The 19,610-nt window shown below is 37.5% G+C and overlaps 3 protein-coding genes across 6 annotated transcripts in view; all 3 read right to left on the bottom strand.

Annotated features, from left to right (window-relative positions):
* Positions 1–1,092, bottom strand: part of LOC139315082 (complement receptor type 2-like) — a 39,096-nt gene extending 38,004 nt beyond the window's left edge. Inside the window, exons 1-2 of the mRNA XM_070941110.1 lie at positions 1,042–1,092; positions 691–885 (exon numbers count right to left, since the gene is read on the bottom strand). Coding sequence (XP_070797211.1) covers positions 691–885; positions 1,042–1,072 — 226 coding nt within the window. The 5' untranslated portion in view covers positions 1,073–1,092. The remainder of the gene's footprint in view (positions 1–690; positions 886–1,041) is intronic.
* Positions 1,093–6,484: 5,392 nt separating this feature from the next.
* On the bottom strand, positions 6,485–13,857 carry LOC139315081 (complement component receptor 1-like protein). Its single transcript, XM_070941109.1, has 7 exons — positions 13,743–13,857; positions 8,866–9,054; positions 8,610–8,709; positions 7,693–7,778; positions 7,345–7,536; positions 6,937–7,119; positions 6,485–6,717 (listed from the first exon to the last, which is right to left on the bottom strand). The coding sequence occupies exons 1-7, from the start codon at positions 13,855–13,857 to the stop codon at positions 6,485–6,487; spliced, it is 1,098 nt and encodes a 365-aa protein (XP_070797210.1).
* A 386-nt stretch (positions 13,858–14,243) lies between these two features.
* Positions 14,244–19,610, bottom strand: part of LOC139315353 (membrane cofactor protein-like) — a 61,844-nt gene continuing 56,477 nt past the window's right edge. For all 4 annotated transcript variants that reach the window (XM_070941561.1, XM_070941563.1, XM_070941562.1 and 1 more), the window contains one exon: positions 14,244–15,651. In XM_070941561.1, coding sequence (XP_070797662.1) covers positions 15,558–15,651 — 94 coding nt within the window. In that variant the 3' untranslated portion in view covers positions 14,244–15,557. The remainder of the gene's footprint in view (positions 15,652–19,610) is intronic.

The raw sequence follows: 19,610 nt of genomic DNA, 5'->3' as shown, positions 1-19,610 counted from the left end.
CTTCATTGAGGACCGATATTGCACGGGTCAGAAAGAGGGCTGAGAAAATAGCTACAGACCCCTCATATCCTGGACAACTGTTTCAACTCCTCCTCCAGGACTCATTGCATGCCAAAACAATTAAGCACAAAGGGAGTTTTTTCCTTTGTGCCATCACTCTGCCGAATATCTAATTACCACAGTACTATCTGATATACTGGTATATATGAAACATTCCAAAGGGTTATAAGACAGGGTAATAGTATACATGTGCATGCAGCAGCATATAAAAAGGCTGATGCACATACCTACTTTGGAAATATGACTGCTCAGTTGACCATGATAAAAAAAATTTTGGCAACTTATCCCAGCTCAAAATCCATTCCTCTGAAAAATCAGGATGAAATTTCCATCCACCAGTCTTATTGCAAAATAAATGAAAATCATACAAGTTTTGTCTATACTTACCCTTCCTCGCAAGTATAACTTAATGTAGAACCAAACAGAAAATCTCCTGATACAATCAGCCTACCATTTTCTGGTTCTCCTGGATGTCCACATGATTTTTCTAGCAAAAAAGAAACAAGTTGTATCTTTCTTATGCTAAGACATTCAAAACTGAAATTTATGACTATATGAACACATTCACAACACATGCAAAAAATCGAGAATATTTCCACCTATTTTTAAGAACAGAAAAACAAAACTCACTTATACAAAATTCTGGAACTTCTGACCAAACCTGATTCCGGATACATATAGAAGAAGCATTCACTCGAGGGTGCTTAAAATAACCTGGGTTGCATTTGTATTGTACCAATGACCCAACAGGAAAGGAATTCATTTTCTGATACACATCAGTCAGATCTGCAAAGTCTAACCTAATGGGGATGCCACAGCTACCTCCTGATTTAAAAAGAAGAAGAAATAAAGAAAAAAAATGATCTCAGTGTTTATTGTTAGATTTTTGTGCTTCAATCTTCTGATTAATTTCCTTTACTTAAAAAAATACCTCAACATATGAAGAGCCAATATACAACATGCTGTGGTCATGAAATGTACCTTCACAGTTAGGAGCAGGAGAAGACCACATGCCATTATCTATACATTGAATAGTTGCCTCTCCAATCAGAGCATAGCCGGGATTGCATGTATACGTCACAAGCATTCCACTGGGGAATACTGCTGTTTCCTGGTTGCTGCGAGTCCCATTTTGAATGTCTGGGGGTGGCTGGCATTGCACCACTAGAAGAAAAGGGAGAAAATTGGGAAGAAAAACAGATTAAAAGTGTACTTTGGGCTGATACATTTATTTCAAGAATGAACAGTTCTCCCGCAAAAAGTGATTGTGAAATGTTCCAAAGCATCCTTTCTTTCTTTTTTTTTTATTGAAAAAGTTTTTCAAATACAAATTTTCCCCCCTTTTTCCCCCCTCCTCCCTAACCCCCCCTCCCCCTCCCCTCCCCCTGTGGCTTCTTCAAAATAAAACCCAAATTCATAACAGATTATATAATACTTTACCATCCCCTTGCTCCATCCCCCATACACTGACCCTTTCTTTCTAATAATATTATTATATCCCCCTTATACTATACATTTCAAAATAACATTCTGCTATAACATTATATAATAACTCCTAATCTAGCATAATAATATTATTATATCTCCCAGTTTAGCAATTTCTCAGTTCTCCCGCAAAAGGTGATTGTGAAATGTTCCAAAGCATCCTTTCAACGGTGGTGGTGGTGGTGGTGGTGGGGATTTGGGAATCCTGCTTGATGAGCAGGTGACAGTTGCAGTAAGAGGGCATTTACACAACTTCATTTTGTGCGCCATTTGTGCCCATTCCTAGATTGAGGGACCCTATTTACTCATGGTCACTCATGCCTTGGTCCCCTCCTGGTTGGATTAGTGCAATGCACTTTAACTGGTGCTACCCTTGAAGACTATCCAAAAACTTCAGGTGATGCAAAATGGAAGCAGTTACCAGTATGTGTGTTCCTGGTAGAACACATATTGTATCCCTGCTTTGCGAGCTGCATTGGTTACCAGTTTGCTAATAGTTGTAATGTAAGGTGCTGGTGTTTACACTGAAAGCTCTTCCTGAAATAGGACTGGGATACGTGAGAAACTCTTTCAAATGCCAAATCCATCCATCCATCCCAACAGATCCAGGAAAGGGAACTGTGATGACCTGGGGGTAGGCATGGAAGCAACACAGCCAGAACAACCATGACAGGCCCGTGTTTTGGGGTCTGTTGGCTAAGGAGCTACATTTGGCAGCCCTGAGGCAGTAGGCCTTTTTGGCTGTGATAAATTCCATTAAAGTGAGGTCTGAACTTCTGAAGGTCCCTTAAGATCTGGTTATGTTAGTAGACCTGGCAGCCCCAGAGAATAGGAGAACTAATATATTCCATTATTATTAAGATCCTTTTGTCTGCTACTTCTTTGTTCTTGCTCGGTTTTTATAGTCTTTTTAAGGTTTTATAATGATGTTCATGTTTTTATTGGCTGCTTAGTTTTGTTGCATGCTGCCCAGAGTTATTTGTTTGGTGAGATGGGTGGCTATATAAATTGGATGAATAAATAAATAGGGTGAATGGGCATCAACATTCTTTTCTGAAAATAGCATGCTGTTACTTAATAAGAAACCCCCCAATAAAGACTGTGTTCATAGAAGAAACTGGCAAGCACAGGGATGGGAGCAGTGGTGGGATTCAATATTTTTAACAACCGGTTCTGTGGGCGTGGCTTAGTTGGTGGGTGTGGCTTGGTGGTCATGTGACCGGGTAGGTGTGGCTAGCTTGTCATGTGACCGGGTGGGCGTGGCTATGTGCATAGGGACTACTCAGAGGGCTGAAAAAAGTCATTTCTGACTGGTCCTCACACTTATGACCATCCTCACATTTATGCCCATTGCGGCATTCTTAACAACCGTGTCAGTCATTTCACCACTACTTCTCTTCACCATGGTGACAAGATAGGGCGTAAAACGTAAAATGTGAGGACAGTCGTAAGTTCAAGGACTGGTCAAAAGTGCGAGGACCGGTCAAAAATAACTTTTTCAGCCTTCTGACTAGTCCATATGCACATAGGGACTATTCGGAGGGCTGAAAAAAGTCATTTCTGACTGGTCCTCACATTTTTGACCGGTCCTCGCACTTATGACCTTCCTCACATTTATGCCCATTGCGGCATTCTTAACAACTGTGTCAGTCATTTCACCACTACTTGTCTTCACCACAATGACAAGATAGGGCGCAAAACATAAAATGTGAGTACAGTCGTAAGTGCGAGGACTGGTCAAAAGTGTGAGGACCAGTCAAAAATAACTTTTTCAACCCTCTGAGTAATCCATATGCACAAAAGGATACAGCAATAGAGAGGGATGAAGGAAGGAGAAGAGAGATAGAAGAAAGAAGGAGAGACAGGGAAGGAAGGGAAGGGAGGAAGGGAGTGAGGGTAAGAGAGGGAGGAAGAGAGGAGGAGAAGAAGAGGGGGGGAAGAGAAAGTAAGAAGGAAAGAAAAGAGAGAGGTGTAGGTTTGAGGAGAAAGATTGCTGTACAGTAAAAAAGATGAAATGGAAGAAAGACAACCCCAAACAAATATAAAGATATTAAGATAAAGAATCAATTGTTAAACTTTAAAGAATAAAAGAGAATAAATATTAATAAATAGCAGTAATTAGAAACACACATACAAACATACAATGTATTTTCTTTGAACAGAGTATTTGGCCAGTTCACAAATTTAAAGTGTTTAGTCATTTCAATTAAATTTACAATTTCTATATTTCCTTTTTGCTATATTTATTCCTTATCTACTTTTTTTAAAAAAACCAATATTACCCTTCATCCTCATCTCTAATCTTAATCAAATTCAATTTTTCCCTTCTATTCTATATTATACCCCTTCTCATTGTCATCTATTTTTATATCCATCCTCACATTGGTTAATTATGTAATATTACAGTTGTTTAATATAAATTCAACATTTTAATATAAATCAATTAGTTATATAACTATCTTTTTTGTATATTAATCAATATGAACATGAATATTCCAATTATTTCCATGTAATCCAATTTCTTACAAATCAATTGATTATATTTACCAATAATAATAAACCAAATAATTTCCCCCATATATTCCTCCAAACCACAATTTAACCATTTCTGTTTTCAACACAATATACAATTAATAGTATCTCAATTATTACAATTTCCTATTTAAATAGAGCTTTTTTTCTTTTGTTTTAAAATCTTGAACTCTCCTCTTTTTCCCTAAAGAGGAACTACCTCTTTAGGGAAAACTACCTTTCCACTAAAGGTAGTTTGCATCTACCTTTTTTGGTGAGGAAAAAGAAAAGAAATCTGCCTGCCTAATTTTCCAACATTGCAGCAACAGTAAAGCAGGCTTTTACTTTCAGTTTCGTTTTTCAGCATAGATAGGGGGGAAAAAATCTGCACTCTTTGCAAGCAAGCAGCAGAGCCCTGAGCAAAACAACTGAGAGCAAATCAGCTGAGAGTCAGGAGCCGATCTAATCAAGGGCTAATTAGCCTATGATGAAGCTCCGCGGGCCAATAAAATTACAAAAAAACACCGAACCGTTTGTTAAATTGCTGGCTCGCCCACCTCTCGCCCACCACTATCTATTGGTAATAAATAGTGGTGCACAGGGACAGGGCAAGGGGCGGGGTGAGCCAGCAATTTAACAAAGGGTTCGGCCGAACCCCCTAGAACCGGCAGAATCCCACCACTGGATGGGAGGGAGATAGAATGGGAACTAATTAAGTTTTCTACCTATGAGAGGCATTGATGAAATCCGGCTTCACTACACATCACTGATAGTTGGATGCTGGAAATCTCACATGTCATGCTGACACTGAATTGTATGATTGCCTTTTAGGATGTAGCCAAAGTCACATTCAAAGGTAATTATTAATATGGGTTGATAAAAATGAAAGAACAAAAACTTAGTCCACTCTAAGCTAAGGTAAAGGTTCCTCTCGTACATATGTGCTAGTCGTTCCCAACTCTCATCTCCGTTTCAAAGCCGAAGAGCCAGTGTTGTCTGAAGAGGTCTCCGTGGTCATGTGGCCGGCATTACTAAACGCCAAAGGTGCATGGAATGCTGTTACCTTCACACCAAAGGTGGCCCCTATTTTTCTACTTGCATTTTTATGTGCTGTCGAACTGCTAGGTTGGCAGAAGTTGGGACAAGTAACAGGAGCTCACCCCATTACGTGGCACTAGGGATTCAAACCGCTGAAATTACTGACCTTTCAATCAACAAGCTCAGCATCTTAGCCAGTGAGCCACCGCGTCCCTTAGTCCACTCTAGTTCTATGTAAATAATGACCTCCTAGAGAACTGATGGCACTTTTCCTTTTTATGGAACACAATTTCAAATATTCCTCTTCCAGCATAAAGAACTACACCTTTGATTTGAAAATATAATATGCTAAACAGATGGTAAACTTAGTAAAAACAGACTTTCACCCGCTTGATGATGGGCAAGATAAGAAAGGAATGGGATGAGTGGGATGAGTGGGATGAGCATATGAGGCCTCAGGCAGGAAATCTTTTATTGGAAGTCAGAGAGGATAAATCAAATGTCAGTGAGAGGCAGTTGAGATTAAAAACCAAGGACTCCCAAGCAGCTAAGAAATAGCTACAAACACAACGGCTGCTAAAGAAATGAATGCAGTAGAACATGAAGTTTGCCACATGTTTGTCACATCACCCAAATATCTGATGGTCCTCTTTTACTCTTCCAGCCACCCAACGTGTCCCTTGACAGCTAAGATCAGGCAGCTTATTGCATACAGCACACTATTATCCTTATTTTATCTTTGTAGAGGAAACAATGTGTATGGAAGGAGAGTATTAAATTCTCCTGTCCCCCTTTACCTCCTTTGACTAGCCATGAAATTTATCTCAGGAGAATAAAAGTAAAAGCCATCTGCCTCGACAAAAGTGGAGGTCCTATATTGTACATTAATTCCTGTGCAGTTTGCTAATAAGTTAGGTGACTTTAATTTCTAAAACTATTTATAGTGCTTCAGATTATACAGTATGTGATTTCCCAGGCAGGAATAAACAACCCCAAATCTGTGATTTTTCCAAAGTTAAATTCACACTAATTCACACTAAATTTCCAAAGTTAAATTCATGCATCAGTCGCAGTAAAATATTCCCAAACTATTCACAGCTCACTGCAACCTTTCCCAGATTAATACTATAGTTGGGGACAGCAGCATCAACACCCCCCCAAAAGGAATGACACAGGAAAGAGCTTTTTGACATCAGTTATTCATTTCAGGGTCTCTTCAAGGAACCCACAAATCAATAGTTAGAAAATTCTGGACTCTAACAACTAAATTTTCCTACTTCTGATATCAAAGTTAAATTTTAAAGCAGCCTTCAGTTGGGGATTTTTTTAGAAACATCCCATTCAGAATGAAGTGGAAATCCACGTGAAGAGTGATCCTCTGTTCTGGACCTCACTCCTTCAAGAGCTTATAGAAAGAAATGTTATGGTCACAAAAGGTACCTTCACAGTTAGGGGCAGGAGATGACCATCTGCCAGCATTTGTGCAATAAAGAGTTGCCTCTCCAATCAGAGCATAGCCAGGATTGCATGTGTATTTCATAAATATTCCACTAGGAAAAACTCCTGTTTCCTGGTTGCTGCGAATCCCATTTTGAATGTCTGGGGGTGGTGGGCATTGAACCACTAAAGGAAGAAAAGAGGAGATTGAGAAGTAAACCAGATTAAGAATGTACTCTGTGATGATAAATCAGGGAAAAAAGTAAGAGACTAGTTGTTTCCTAGCACAGCTGCAAAGCACCATAGTTTCCACTAATTGAGAGGGAAAGAATGTGGAATACACAGTCAAAACAGAACAAAGATTTAATAGTGTTCAAAAAATGGAAAATCCAGATTCATCCTTACCCTGTTCACAGACAGGTATGGGGGGATCCCATGTACCATCCACTTGACAATGAATCTCTCTGGAACCAACCATCTCATGGCCCCCAATGCATTGAAAGCTAACTTTCTGGTTATATTTGTAGGTGCTGGAAACTCCAGCCACAATCTTTCCATTCTTAATCTGAGGAGATTGGCACCGTGCCACTGAAAAATGAAACATATATCAGAAGCAAACAAGGAGAAAAAAACTGGAATCATTCTGTAGAAGTGTCAGGCCTGATTAGTTCAGTTTGGGTAGCTAAGGAATAGAGATAACTAGTTTGTCAGTGTGAGGTCCCCAAGCAACTATTTGAAGGAATCATTTTAGCAGCTGATGGTCCTTGCTTGAGAAGGAACACAAGAACCAAAGATTGGGGCAGGAAAACTCACCTCCACAATACGCACGGCCACTCCATTCTCCGTTTATCCCATCCTTAGATGTACAGGTAATAGTGGCATTTCCAATAAGAGGGTAGCCTTTGTCACACCTATAGATTACAACTGTCGCATAGTAGAAATAATCCAAATACTCTCCAGTATGGCGTCCATGGGGAATCTTTGGTGGTGGCAAACATGGAATAACTAGAAGGAATGGGAAAGTCAAAAACTGAAAAGAATATTTGGTGTCTTTTTTAGCTGAATATGTACTTTTCAATTAATTCATTAGTTCATTTTCTTCTGGACTTATATTGGCATGAAGCAATAAAATACTTTTATATATTACATAGTACTACTTACTCTCACAAAAGGGAACTTCATCAGTCCATTCCATTTTATTGTCCCTTACTTTACACTTTCTGGTAGACTTGCCAATCAGCCTACGCCTATAGGAAGACAAAAAAACAAAAACAAACAAACAACCCAGCATGTAATCATTTTATTTTTTGTAGAAGAATGCAGACTTTAGATGATTAGGATCAAAATCAAATGGATATTCTAGATTCATTTGTCTACTCTAGTTCAAAATGACCTGTTGTTTCTAGAGGTGGCCTTCAGGTCTGAGTAAAGTGCAAGGATAAAGATGACTAAGGACCTCATAAAATATTTTAGTATTCATTCATCCCATGGTTTTTTATTCATGTTGTGTCAGTTGATATTTACATGCATTCATATGTGTAGACAGACAGCATATGTGTTTATGTAGAGACAGATTGCTAGACTGCAAAATAGCAAAGTGCAGGAGAAATTACTTTCCCTAATTGCTAAGTCTTCTTTTAGCAAAAGTCTTATATGTTTATAATCATACAATGCAAGGAGAAATTTCCTATTGTTTTTTATTCCTTAGAGGAAATATATCAGAAGGGAGAACATGTTCAATTCTGCTGTTTATTTATGCGATCTGTGAACCTGACAGTTGTCCTTTTTCATTCAGTTTAGTCCTAATTTTGTTGGTGCTCTTGTTTTAGCAAATTTAGATTAAAAGAGAAAGGTGCAAAAATGCAGCAGCAGATTGAGGGCTCCCAACCTAGCCACTACTGCTCCTTCCCCATTTAGGCACAGGCCTTGCCCAATGACTGGTGAGGAAAGTGGGATTTTCTCCATCCCACCCAAAAGAGTTCTTGCCAGACAATTTCAGGTTACACTGTTCAAAGGAGGAAGAAATAAACAAGAAGAATCACACCACTGGATATTATGTTGGATTCCCTGTAACTTACCCTTCATCACACTGGTAAATTGCAGTGGATCCTAAGTCAAAATCGCCTGTTACAAGCAATCTGCCACCCTCTGGTTCTCCTGGATGTCCACATGTTTTTCCTAGTGGAAAACATAAGAGGACATCTACTTTGCCATGTTACATTGTAGCACAAAATGTATAAAACTGATTCAAGGTTTCTGTCTGAATTTAGCAGAAAAATCTATTCCCTTACATAAATTTACAGAATTTGTTTAATCAGAATAAAAAAGACTTACGTTTACAAAGCTCCTGAACTTTTGACCACTGCTGGTTTGTATTACACGTACTAGAGTACGCCCCTGGCTTTTTCACATAACCTGGTCGACATTTGTATTTCACTGTTGATCCAACAGGAAAGAAATCTTTTTGTTTATATTCATCCGTTAACTCAGCAGAAACTAACCTAGGTGGGTAGTCACAGCTATCTAATGGGGGAAAAAAAAAGGCAGCAATGAAATTTGCCAGATTCAATTTTCAATTTAGTTTCCATTTCTTGCCCTATGATCTGGAAGCGGCTCACCATATCTTGGAATATAAGGGAATGTGATCATACTTACAGAGTTAGAGCTGATTTATTCCATAAAGTTCCTAGGCCTCTCCCTAAATGTCAAATTTTAAGACCATCTTTGCTTAATAGCTTATTTATTGTCTCCTTTCCATTCAAAAAGGGATGCGGTGGCTCAGTGACTAAGACGCTGAGCTTGCCGATTGAAAGTTCAGCAGTTCAGCGGTTTGAATCCCTAGTGCCACGTAACAGGGTGAGCTCCCGTTACTTGTCCCAGCTTCTGCCAACCTAACAGTTCGAAAGCACGTAAAAAATGCAAGTAGAAAAATAGGGACCACCTTTGGTAGGAAGGTAACAGCATTCTGTGCGCCTTTGGCGTTTAGTCATGCTGGCCACATGACCATGGAGATGTCTTTGGACAGCGCTGGCTCTTCAGCTTTGAAACAGAGATAAGAGTCGGGAACGACTAGCATATATGTGCGAGGGGAACCTTCCATTCAAAAGGACTTCTTCCTGTCAGCTCCTTAGTCCATTTCAATCCACCACCCCCGGGTTGGCTACAGTACCTGGAGAGAAACTGTGTGTGTGTGCGCACGCACGCACGCGTGCTAGTGTATGCCCATGCATTTGAAAAACCTTGTCATGTTCTTTTTAGTCATAAATATGAGAGATCCTTCCAATGCCTGGGCTTGGTTGTTTTCTTGCAGACATTTCATTAACCAAACTAAGTGATATCACTGATGATGTTAACTAGTTTGGATAGTGAAACATCTACAAAAAAAAAAAAAAAAAAAAGTTCAGAGGTAACAAAGATCCCTCATTTCAGCCCTGAGCTACAAACATTTTCCTTTATCGGAGTCATAAATATGCCTGCATATTTGGGAGATTACATACCAGGATAGCAGACTGTGTCTACTTCCCCATTCTATGATGGGAGTGGATGAATGGATAAATAATTTAACTTCCAATAAGAATTATGTATCTTGAATTGTCATGACTTCCTCCTGTAAGTTCTCTCATGTTGTTTCTCCTTTGCTATATGTTTATTTAGATGATCAGGACTAGCCCAGGCAGAAGTAAGCAGATCTAAGATGAGCATACATGTCTTGTTTTGAAGCAGAAACACTGTGCCTCAAAAATTCTCCCAAACCATCCTAGGTGGGTTGCAGTTCAACAGGACTAAAACCTGGATTTCAGTTCTTCTGGGGCTCAGTGGAAACAAAATGTGAAACTGGCGTGTGAGTCAAGCATGGCAAGGCTTGCGTACTCTTGTCTCCTTACTCTTTTGCATGGTCCATGTGCTGGCCCACAAGCCCACCTTCCCAGAACTTTTGCTTCCCTACTTCCTTTTCACTTCAAGTGTGGTTTTAAGATATTATTTCAAGACAAACTATAGCAGATGGGAGATGCCATTAGAGGTTTATCAAATAAATGGTTATGGGAACATTTTGTGAAAAAAGCTTCAGAGACCTTAATGAAGTTAATAATAAAGGAGACTGGAGGGATCATATCACAGTTTTTAAGATACTGCATTCTAATGCATTATAACTTATTAAGAAAGTCTGTGATTGTATTCTGTGGATGGTGGATATCCAACCAGCCTCCCCCCATACACATTTTCTTCACTACCTCTCATTACATAATTTTTGAAAATGAGGACATCATTGGCAGCTTAGGACAAGTAGAAAAAAGATATATGTGAAAATAGCCAAGCAGATTGGATATGTTGCATTTGAAACCAAAGACCCTGGTGAAGGCTATTGCACTGACCCACCTATTCCTTTTTCTAGAGCCTTACTTTTCTTACCTCCTCTCAGATGCAACTGTGCTACTGCCATCACTGTCTATTGGCTTTTTGTCACTTTTCACCTGACACAATTCCATTTGAAATTCAAGTTTTTGAGTTTTAATATGGATCAAGCACATTTATCTTAGTCTGTATATTGGCTTCTAGCAACTAGCTGTCCCATACATGGATCATTTTACACATCTCCTGGAGGCAGGAGTAACAAGACAAAATGTTGGAGGATGGACCTGTTTTGTGCCATCTAGTCTGTTGCTCTCCCATTTCTGTCCTATATGGTAGACCAGATCAAGAAACAGATGCCATGTACACCCTAAGCCTTTTATTAAAATGTCTACAGTAATTTAAAAAATCTGAATATTTTCTCCCCTCCCTCTTATCTATGTATGAATTAAGGGGGAGAGGTACCTAAATAATTTTCATAAATCTCCACCTGGTATGAGCTTAAGCTATTTTATTTCTTTGATAATCTTTCCTCTCTCCACCAAGGCCATTCCCTCTACGCTATAGCCCCCCTTCCAACAAGGCACATTTCCTACTACCCAAGATTCAGAGTCTAGCCTGGGCAATTTCTTTATATGTAAGAAGGCATTTATAAGTGTTCAAAAAAGCTTTGTGTCGGGCAGGACATCTTGCCCTAAGTATAACTTTCTGTGAGAAATCATCTTTTTTCTGGAAAGCCAGGCTACATTATATTTGGTTCCATCATTGTGGAATAAGCAATTTCATATTACATCAATTTCTAAGAGATTTCCCTTTAGTTTGTAAGCCAAGATAATTTCAGCAAATTGGAATTTTAATGCTAAGCACAGTATCAGTGAATATATAAAGCTGGTATTTAAAAACATGCAGGGATTGCATATACTCCAGAGGAAGGTACTAGCCCATTTTTTTTATTATTTCAAGTTTCAAAGTTCCATGAAAAAAGAAAGCAAAATCGGTTGAAGGATCCTATAAAGACTGAGAAATAGTTAAATCTAATTAAAGAAAAAGTAATATCCAGGCTTTGTTGTCTGTGGTTATAGCTAGCAAGTGTCTACTCTGTAAAGGGTAGCTAATTTCAAGGTGTTGCTTTTTACCTTAAAAGTCCTTCATAGCATGGGTCCAGATTATTTGAGGAACTGTCTCACCCCAATGGGAATGGCCCGCCCCACCTACTAGCAGAAGGGGAATGCTGTAGACTGTGTCAGTCAAAGGCTGGCAGGGTCTAGAAAAAACCTTTTTTGCTATGGGTCCTGCCCTTAGAACATCCTGCCCCCCGAGGTCAGATCTGCACCCACCCTTTTGGCCTTACAAAAAGACCCGAAGTCCCAGCTCTGGTCTGTGTCCCCGATGGGGTAGTCATCCTGGGAGGTGGCTAATTGGAGCCAGAGTTGTATTGCAGCTAGATTGCTAGATGATGATTCAAGTTGTTATTGTATATATTTGGGAGCTGGCCCAATTCATCCCACCAGATTGTTGTGAGAATAAAACAGAGAAGAAACTACATTTGCTACTTTATTTTGCTGGAATAAAAAAAAGTATGTATTGGCATATTTTTAAGATAAGTCAGTTTATTAAATAATCTGACAGAATTGTGCAAAAAGTGGCAAGAAAACAATTTCCATTTCTAGTAAATTAAAATGTTGGCAAGCTTTGACGAGAACCAATTCTCAATCATACTCTTCCATGGAGTTCAGTGGATAATCAGTATTTCTCAGTTTAAACTAATAGTCAGGGCTGAGAAGCTACATTTCAGGTGGTCTGTGAAGTCAAATAAGTATTTTTAAATTTCTCATTTTTAATTTCTAACACAGCCAGTATCAATAGATATAATCCATATAAACCAAAGCTTTTTGGCTTTCTCAATCATTTTTAATCATGTAAATGGATCCTATAATCAAACTGTTGAAGAATCATTATTTTAAGAAAAGACAGGCTTTAAATGCAACACAACAAAATGAATTCCTCTTAATTTTAAAACTATTTTCAAAGTGTTTGCCAAGATAATAAGCAAGATAAAAGGCAAACAAGGCTTGGAGGAAAACTAACAGTATTCTAAATTTAGCCAGGATGAAGACCAGTATTGCGGTTACATAACAGTGTATATTTACAGGTACAAATGTGGAAGGAAATTCACCCTGCAGCTAAAAACTGAGCAAGAAAAGGAAATGAAAGCTATTATCAACTTTATTTTAAATTTAGATTTCTCCCCTATCATATTTCAATAACAAAAAAAAATACTTCATATGTTACTATTGACACAATATAGTAATGGATTCAAAAGCTACTAAGAAAATGATAATGGCTCTTAATTTCATTAAATCTATGAATATACAAACAACACTCAGAATTTTACTGCGTATATTTAAAATCTGCAATGTAATACAGTAGAAACCTTCACTTAATTTAGAGCCATTAGATCTGAACTGGAAATATCAAGAGTAATGGAAAGAAGGAGATATTCTGCCATGCAATGATTTATTATTATTTTTTGAAATTTTGCAAGCTAGTTCCGATAGACATAACTCCAGTGAATATAAATGAGGGGAGAAAAGCCAGTCATAACTGAGAAAATACTGCATTTAAATAATGGCGTTCAATCACTAAATATCAGGAGCTGAACACAGATTTAATTCCTTGGCCTTTGACCTCTCCAGAGCTTCCCACAAGCTCTTTTCTCCCAGGTAAGGATCAAAGTTCAGAAGAAAAGAGTTATCAGAACCGGAACAGAATACATAGTTAATTTTTAAACTATTTGTGGAGAGAAGGTTGACAGAGAGAGGTTAACATTACAGAAACTCAACCAACTTCCATCTTCTCACCTTGGTTCACTAAAGGAGCAGCCAGGAAGGTAGCAGCAAACAAAAGGCTGAGTGTGCAGACAGAAATCATTGCTCTTGTTTCAGTGATAACTATGAAGCTGATAGCAGAACTCATGCCCTTATGTATATAAATACAAAAGAGGAAGCAGCAATAGTAGTAAGCAAATAAAACAGGGGCTTTCGTACCAAAAGCCCCATAGGAACCAGTTTTAGACAATAGAACTTGCTGTTTCTTCATCTTGCACATCCTGCAGTTTTATCAATAAGACCAGTTTCAGAAGTACTGGTACTGAGCACCCCATAAATATAACATACATACAAAATCAATGCATGCATATTGGTCACCCCAATAGTTCTGTATCCATTTAGTCTGAGGTGAAATAAAATGCTGGATTATTATCTAGGTTGTTTTTGCTGCATTTGACTAGGAAAAATTATGGGAGTTTTTTAGAAACTAATGAATCTTATTAGCTAGCACAAGGAGAAATTAACATTTGAAGGTTGGAATAAAAATCACATAGTCATTTATTGTCAGTAATGATTGTTAATAACAGACACCAAACTGCATTTCCCAATTAGATTAGATGAATAGGAAGGACTTTTTGATAAATGCTACATTTAATAACTGCCACAAAACCTCTTGTGGAAACTTGTTTTGCATGATCTTCTCAAAAAAACCTAGCCCATTTTAAGAAATGCAATCTTTAGAACTTTTTGTCAGTTGAAATAAATCAATAAAAATCAAAAAGAGTTTTCTCCTACCATTCAAAATATGCAATTCTAATACATTCATATTTCAACCAAGGACACTTATCGGTAAAAACCTATTTTGTTGCAGTAAGATTTCAGTTCTACTCACAAAGCCTCTCCCCCCCACCCCACAAACTATGTATGAATGTATAACTGGTAGTTTCTACAGTCAGCGTTAAGAATTACCCTACCATCAACTCCCGAAATAACTTAATAAAGAACTGTGGTAAGTGTTCAGTGCAATGCAATCTTTAATATTACCATTGCCAGACATTTCTCTATATACAAACATTGCATTTAATTTTTTCATATAAGGAATACAATAAAATTTACAAATACAACTTTTACAAACTAAGGCAAAATACTTTCTTGAATACTGTAAGTATCCATGCTAGCCAGACTGATGCCAAAATGACCTAATGTATGTTGCAATATCACACAGAACATCACAACACACATTTTGTCGCACAGACATACACACCCCGTCCCAAACTCGTATGCTGAACATTTCAGGATCGGTTCCATTCAGTCAAAATATACCTTCTCATCACAGTGATGTTGACTGTTAAAATATAAAACAGAACACAATTTATATTAGGCAAAGCTTACTGTTCCAGCATAAATTTAAAACCCAGAAAGCAAGGTTAACTTTTCTTTGGCTTGTCACATGAACTCAGAAGCCTGATTTAAGAGCCCGGCTGTTAAAAGAACAATACAGAACTTGTTGACTCTTCCATTCTAATATAGTCATATCTTGATAACTGCATAATGCATTATCCCTGAAGTAGAAACATGATAGGTCCCTCAAATTCTGTATCTGAGTGATAACAAGCAGACACGCTAAGAGATACTCTGAAAGGATTTAAGTGAATGTAGAAGCAGCATATGTAGTCTTGTAGATCATATATTGATTGTTTCATGTATTAACTGCCTTATACAATGGTCAAACTGTAAAACTATGAACTTTGAACTCAGATCTTCAGTGAATTCCTATCTTCAGTTCTCAAGCGAAAATGTTACTGAAGGTTAAATGAAATTTTATTGCAGAAGTTCAATGGACTCAGATCAGACTTTTTCTTTTTCTTTTTCTTCCAAAGCCATATCTTTCTCTGAAACTACACGATAATTATCAGTAGAGGCAGAAGGAATGTTAGTTTTCCTGTAAAAAAAAAAAAAAGACACAAAAAATAAATTCATATTTACACATTCCTTTTAAAGAAGTTTTCAAAAATTATTTTCTTCAATCCTGTTAATAAGCAAAAACCACACACACACACATTCATTCTGTGAGATAAAAGAAAATGTAATATTAGGAAAATCCACCTCTGGAAATATAAGCGTTTTACATTAATAATTGCAGAATATTTGACATAAAAATGAATTATTCTATAAGCACAACAGATTTAGTGTACAAAAAAAATGATGTTTTTAGATAATTGCTGTGAAATCACAAATCAGAACCTCTTTTTTACCCATGGGAAAGCTGTGTGATGTCAATGCTGAAATCTCACAAGTCAAATATCTTCAGTCAAAACCAAGCTTTTTCTACATCTAGCACTGAAGCTATCTCAGATGTATGGCAGTGATTAGAAGGATGGGAGGTATAATACTTAAGAGAACCCTTGCATATTAATACTTCTCATGCAGTGCATCACTTCGAGCTAGGAAGTGTATAAGGAACTGTAGATTATGCCCAACACTAATATATAAATTTACAAGTTTATATAAAAGTTTAGCTTCTCAGGTTTTGATGTTAATAAAAATATTTAAATCATCTACAGTAGACTCATTCATTTGAACCAGAAGTTAAAAAGCAGAAAGGTAAAAAGTATATAATTACAGTATGTTCCCTCATGATAAGTTTCGGAATATAGGGAACCATTATTAAGTTATGTGGTTATGTGCGTATATATATATATATATATATATATATATATATATATATATATGTATGTATATGTATATATACGTATATACATATACATATATACACACATACACACACAAATATATATGATGCAGACTGCATCATCTGCAAACTAGTGAGCAATAAGAGAGAATCCCATTAGTGATGAAGTTTATGCCTGAGTTGATTTACATGCTTAGTGCATCAGTAATACCAAGCTTGACATGAGAGCATGGCTTCTGGAAGTTTTTCCAATCTCTTAATAGCAGTATAGCACCTAGGTCATGTGACCAGGAGAAAGCAGGCTTAAGAATGAAGCAAACCACAACCTTCTGAGCTATTGGCCAGCTAATAGCCTTTCCCATTGGGGTCTAGTACATTTTCAATCTCAATTTTTCATTACATTTGGACTGCTGGATTAGAAAGAAAATGGATATTATATAAAAATCCAGCAGACAAGAAAATCCATATTCTATACTCAGAATTATGAAAATAATTCAGTTGGTAAACTGACCAGTAAAATGTTTAAGTGCTTATGCAGTTCCAAGAACTATAGTTTGGAACTATGACACATTTTTTAGAAAACATATTTCTTATCTTTACTTTTACCTGCATCCCAACGCAGGCAAACACTACTCTTAATCGTAATGTGAGATACTTATTTAACATTGAGAACACTGTATGATAATGTGTATAATCCATAAATTCATTAGTTACAGGATATATTTGCATTTTTCAAGTATGTACCCTGATATGTGTTAGTAATTTATTTTCAAAAGTCTATCTTTAAAAAGAGATTTCAGTAAAATAACTTTAATGCTAGCCTAGCACAGATACCGAATCTTGGAAAGTCCAAGAGAAATCTCTGGTCCTCATTGACAGTTTATTAAGACCGTTTCTTAAATAATTTGAAAGGTTTCTTTCCACCTGTGCCAAGGTACTGCTTTTTGAGATGGGCCATTCCCTTTCCTCCTCTAAAGGAGGAGTAAAGAACAAACAGTGCCATTAGCAGCTGAAGACAGTTGTGATAGCCTTTGGGTTTTTGTTTATGCAGTTGTGGCAGCTGAACATACACATTGAATGTAAAATGCTGGTGCGACCCCTCAAGGAGCCATTGTTAAACCCCACCATTCAGGTGGTTACAGCTTCAGAGGATCCTGGAAAAAACAGATTATCCAAACCCTTTTCAATCAAGTTTTAGACCTGAATATGAAACAAAATTCAAAATATGAACAAAATGAGGAAGTGATAAGCTGCAAAGGGAAAGCAAAGGGAAATCAAATCATTAAAAAGCGAAAGTTAGAATATTTTGGACATGTGATACGACAACCAGAAAAATATGGCCTCCTTCACTTAATCCGCCAGGGAAAGATTGAAGGCAGAGGAGGTCCAGGCAGAAGATCATCATGGCTTCAAAACCTAAGGGTCTGATTTGGACAAAACTCAGCAGCTCTTTTTCATACGGCTCTTGATAAAAATAGGATTGCCAACATGATCGCCAACATCCGATGACGGATATGGCACAAGAAGAAGAGTAGAACAAAATTGGTTGCACTCATGGATGACCTCTGGTGGAAGGGGGATGGAAGTGCTACATACATCCTTATTCTTCTTGATCTCTGGTCAGCTTTCAATACCATTGACCATGGTATCCTTTTGGGCTGACTTAGGGAGTTGGAGATGGGTTGCACAGTTCTGGGCTGGTTCACCACCTTCCTCCAAGACTGCTCTAAATCAATGTTGATAGAGAGCATGAAGTCCACCTCTCGGCCCCTGCTAGGTACTCTCTCTACTACTTTTTAACATCTATATCAGGGGTGTGAAACCTGCGGCCGGATGTGTCACATGCTGGCCACGCCCACCCCCATTTTAGCAAAGGGTAAAAAAGTCACAATACATCACATGATGTGATGATGTAAGTTTAACATCCCTGATCTATATGAAAGCCCTGGGTGACTTCATCTGTCACCATGAGATAAGGTATCATCAGTATGCTGATGATATCCAGTTGTACATCTCCATCCTGGATGAAGTGAGTGATGCTATGGATGTTCTTTTGTGGAGTCTGGAGGCTGTGGGGACTTCATGCTCTCTATCAACATTGATTTAGAGCAGTCTTGGAGGAAGGTGGTGAACCAGCCCAGAACTGTGCAACCCATCTCCAACTCCCTAAGTCAGCCCAAAAGGATACCATGGCTGAGTAAAATGAAGTAAAATCCTAGTAAAATGGGGTGGCTGTGGATAGGGAGCCCCTTTGCATCCAGGAGTATATTTAGCAATATAAAATCACTGCTATTTATTATAACAGTAAATAAGTTATATATGTTTCCAGCCTTTAGTGGATGATATAAATTTGATTGAAGAATGGTTCTTCATGTTATCCTGTAGCTAAAATATAAAATCTAAAAGTAAAGAACATTTCAACACTTTTAATGCCACAGTTAATTAGAAAAAGAGGGATAATTCTTAAATGAAGTCTGAGGTGCTCAAGTAAGGGAAGGGAAGGAAAGTGGGGAGCTGTAAGTCTCTGTTTTTGGCTTCAAGTTATTCAAAGCATTTGATCAGGAATCAAACTGTACAATTTATATGAGTTAATTTTATAAAAAAAAAAGGAAACAAGGCGAAGAAAGCAAAATCAAATCAATTGAGAAAACAGGCATTCCCACTTCTTCTGGGTGCTTGTTTAAATCAGTTCGCTCATCTTCATTATGAAGACCTCCCCCCACCCTGCAAAAGAACATAGTAAATTGGATGATGTTAATAGAAAATCTGAAAACAGAAGATTGATTATTTAAAGAAGATTTTTAGTAAAATAAAGACTTAATTAGCATGTTGTGGTCTAAAAGGCATCTAAGGGAAGACAGATAATATTCAATTAGAAATTAGAAAAATGAACAGATTCAAGAAGGAAAGATCCAGGATTTACTAATCTTAAACAATAAGACAGTATTTCATAAATGCTAGAAAAAAGAGAAAGTTCAAAGTATTTTTTTTTTGCAAAGCATCACATTACAGCTTCCTACAGATTGCACAAGTGTTATGTCTACTAAGACACTCAAAAATATCTATTAATTACTCTATCAAAAGATTACATCTATATACTCTTCAAAAGTAAAAATGAGCACATGTAATGATAGTGATTAAAGCATTACTGCTCAAAGTGCCTGTGGTTAAGAAAACTGATTTGAAAATCAATTTATGAACAAATCTAA

The sequence above is a fragment of the Pituophis catenifer genome, unplaced genomic scaffold (assembly GCF_029215685.1).
Source record: "Pituophis catenifer annectens isolate HBS135680 unplaced genomic scaffold, rPitCat1.0.hap2 SCAF_3, whole genome shotgun sequence".
Lineage (NCBI taxonomy): Eukaryota > Metazoa > Chordata > Lepidosauria > Squamata > Colubridae > Pituophis > Pituophis catenifer.
This window is presented reverse-complemented; position numbering and strand designations above follow the sequence as displayed.

Excerpts from the sequence above, each read along its gene's own strand:
- LOC139315081 (XM_070941109.1), bottom strand. The coding sequence starts at position 13,857 with ATGAGTTCTGCTATCAGCTTCATAGTTATCACTGAAACAAGAGCAATG. Across the intron at positions 7,779-8,609 it reads ATTTACCAGTGTGATGAAGG|GCGTAGGCTGATTGGCAAGT; the intron begins GTAAGTTACAGG and ends GTCTTCCTATAG. Across the intron at positions 7,120-7,344 it reads TGGCCGTGCGTATTGTGGAG|TGGCACGGTGCCAATCTCCT; the intron begins GTGAGTTTTCCT and ends TTCATTTTTCAG.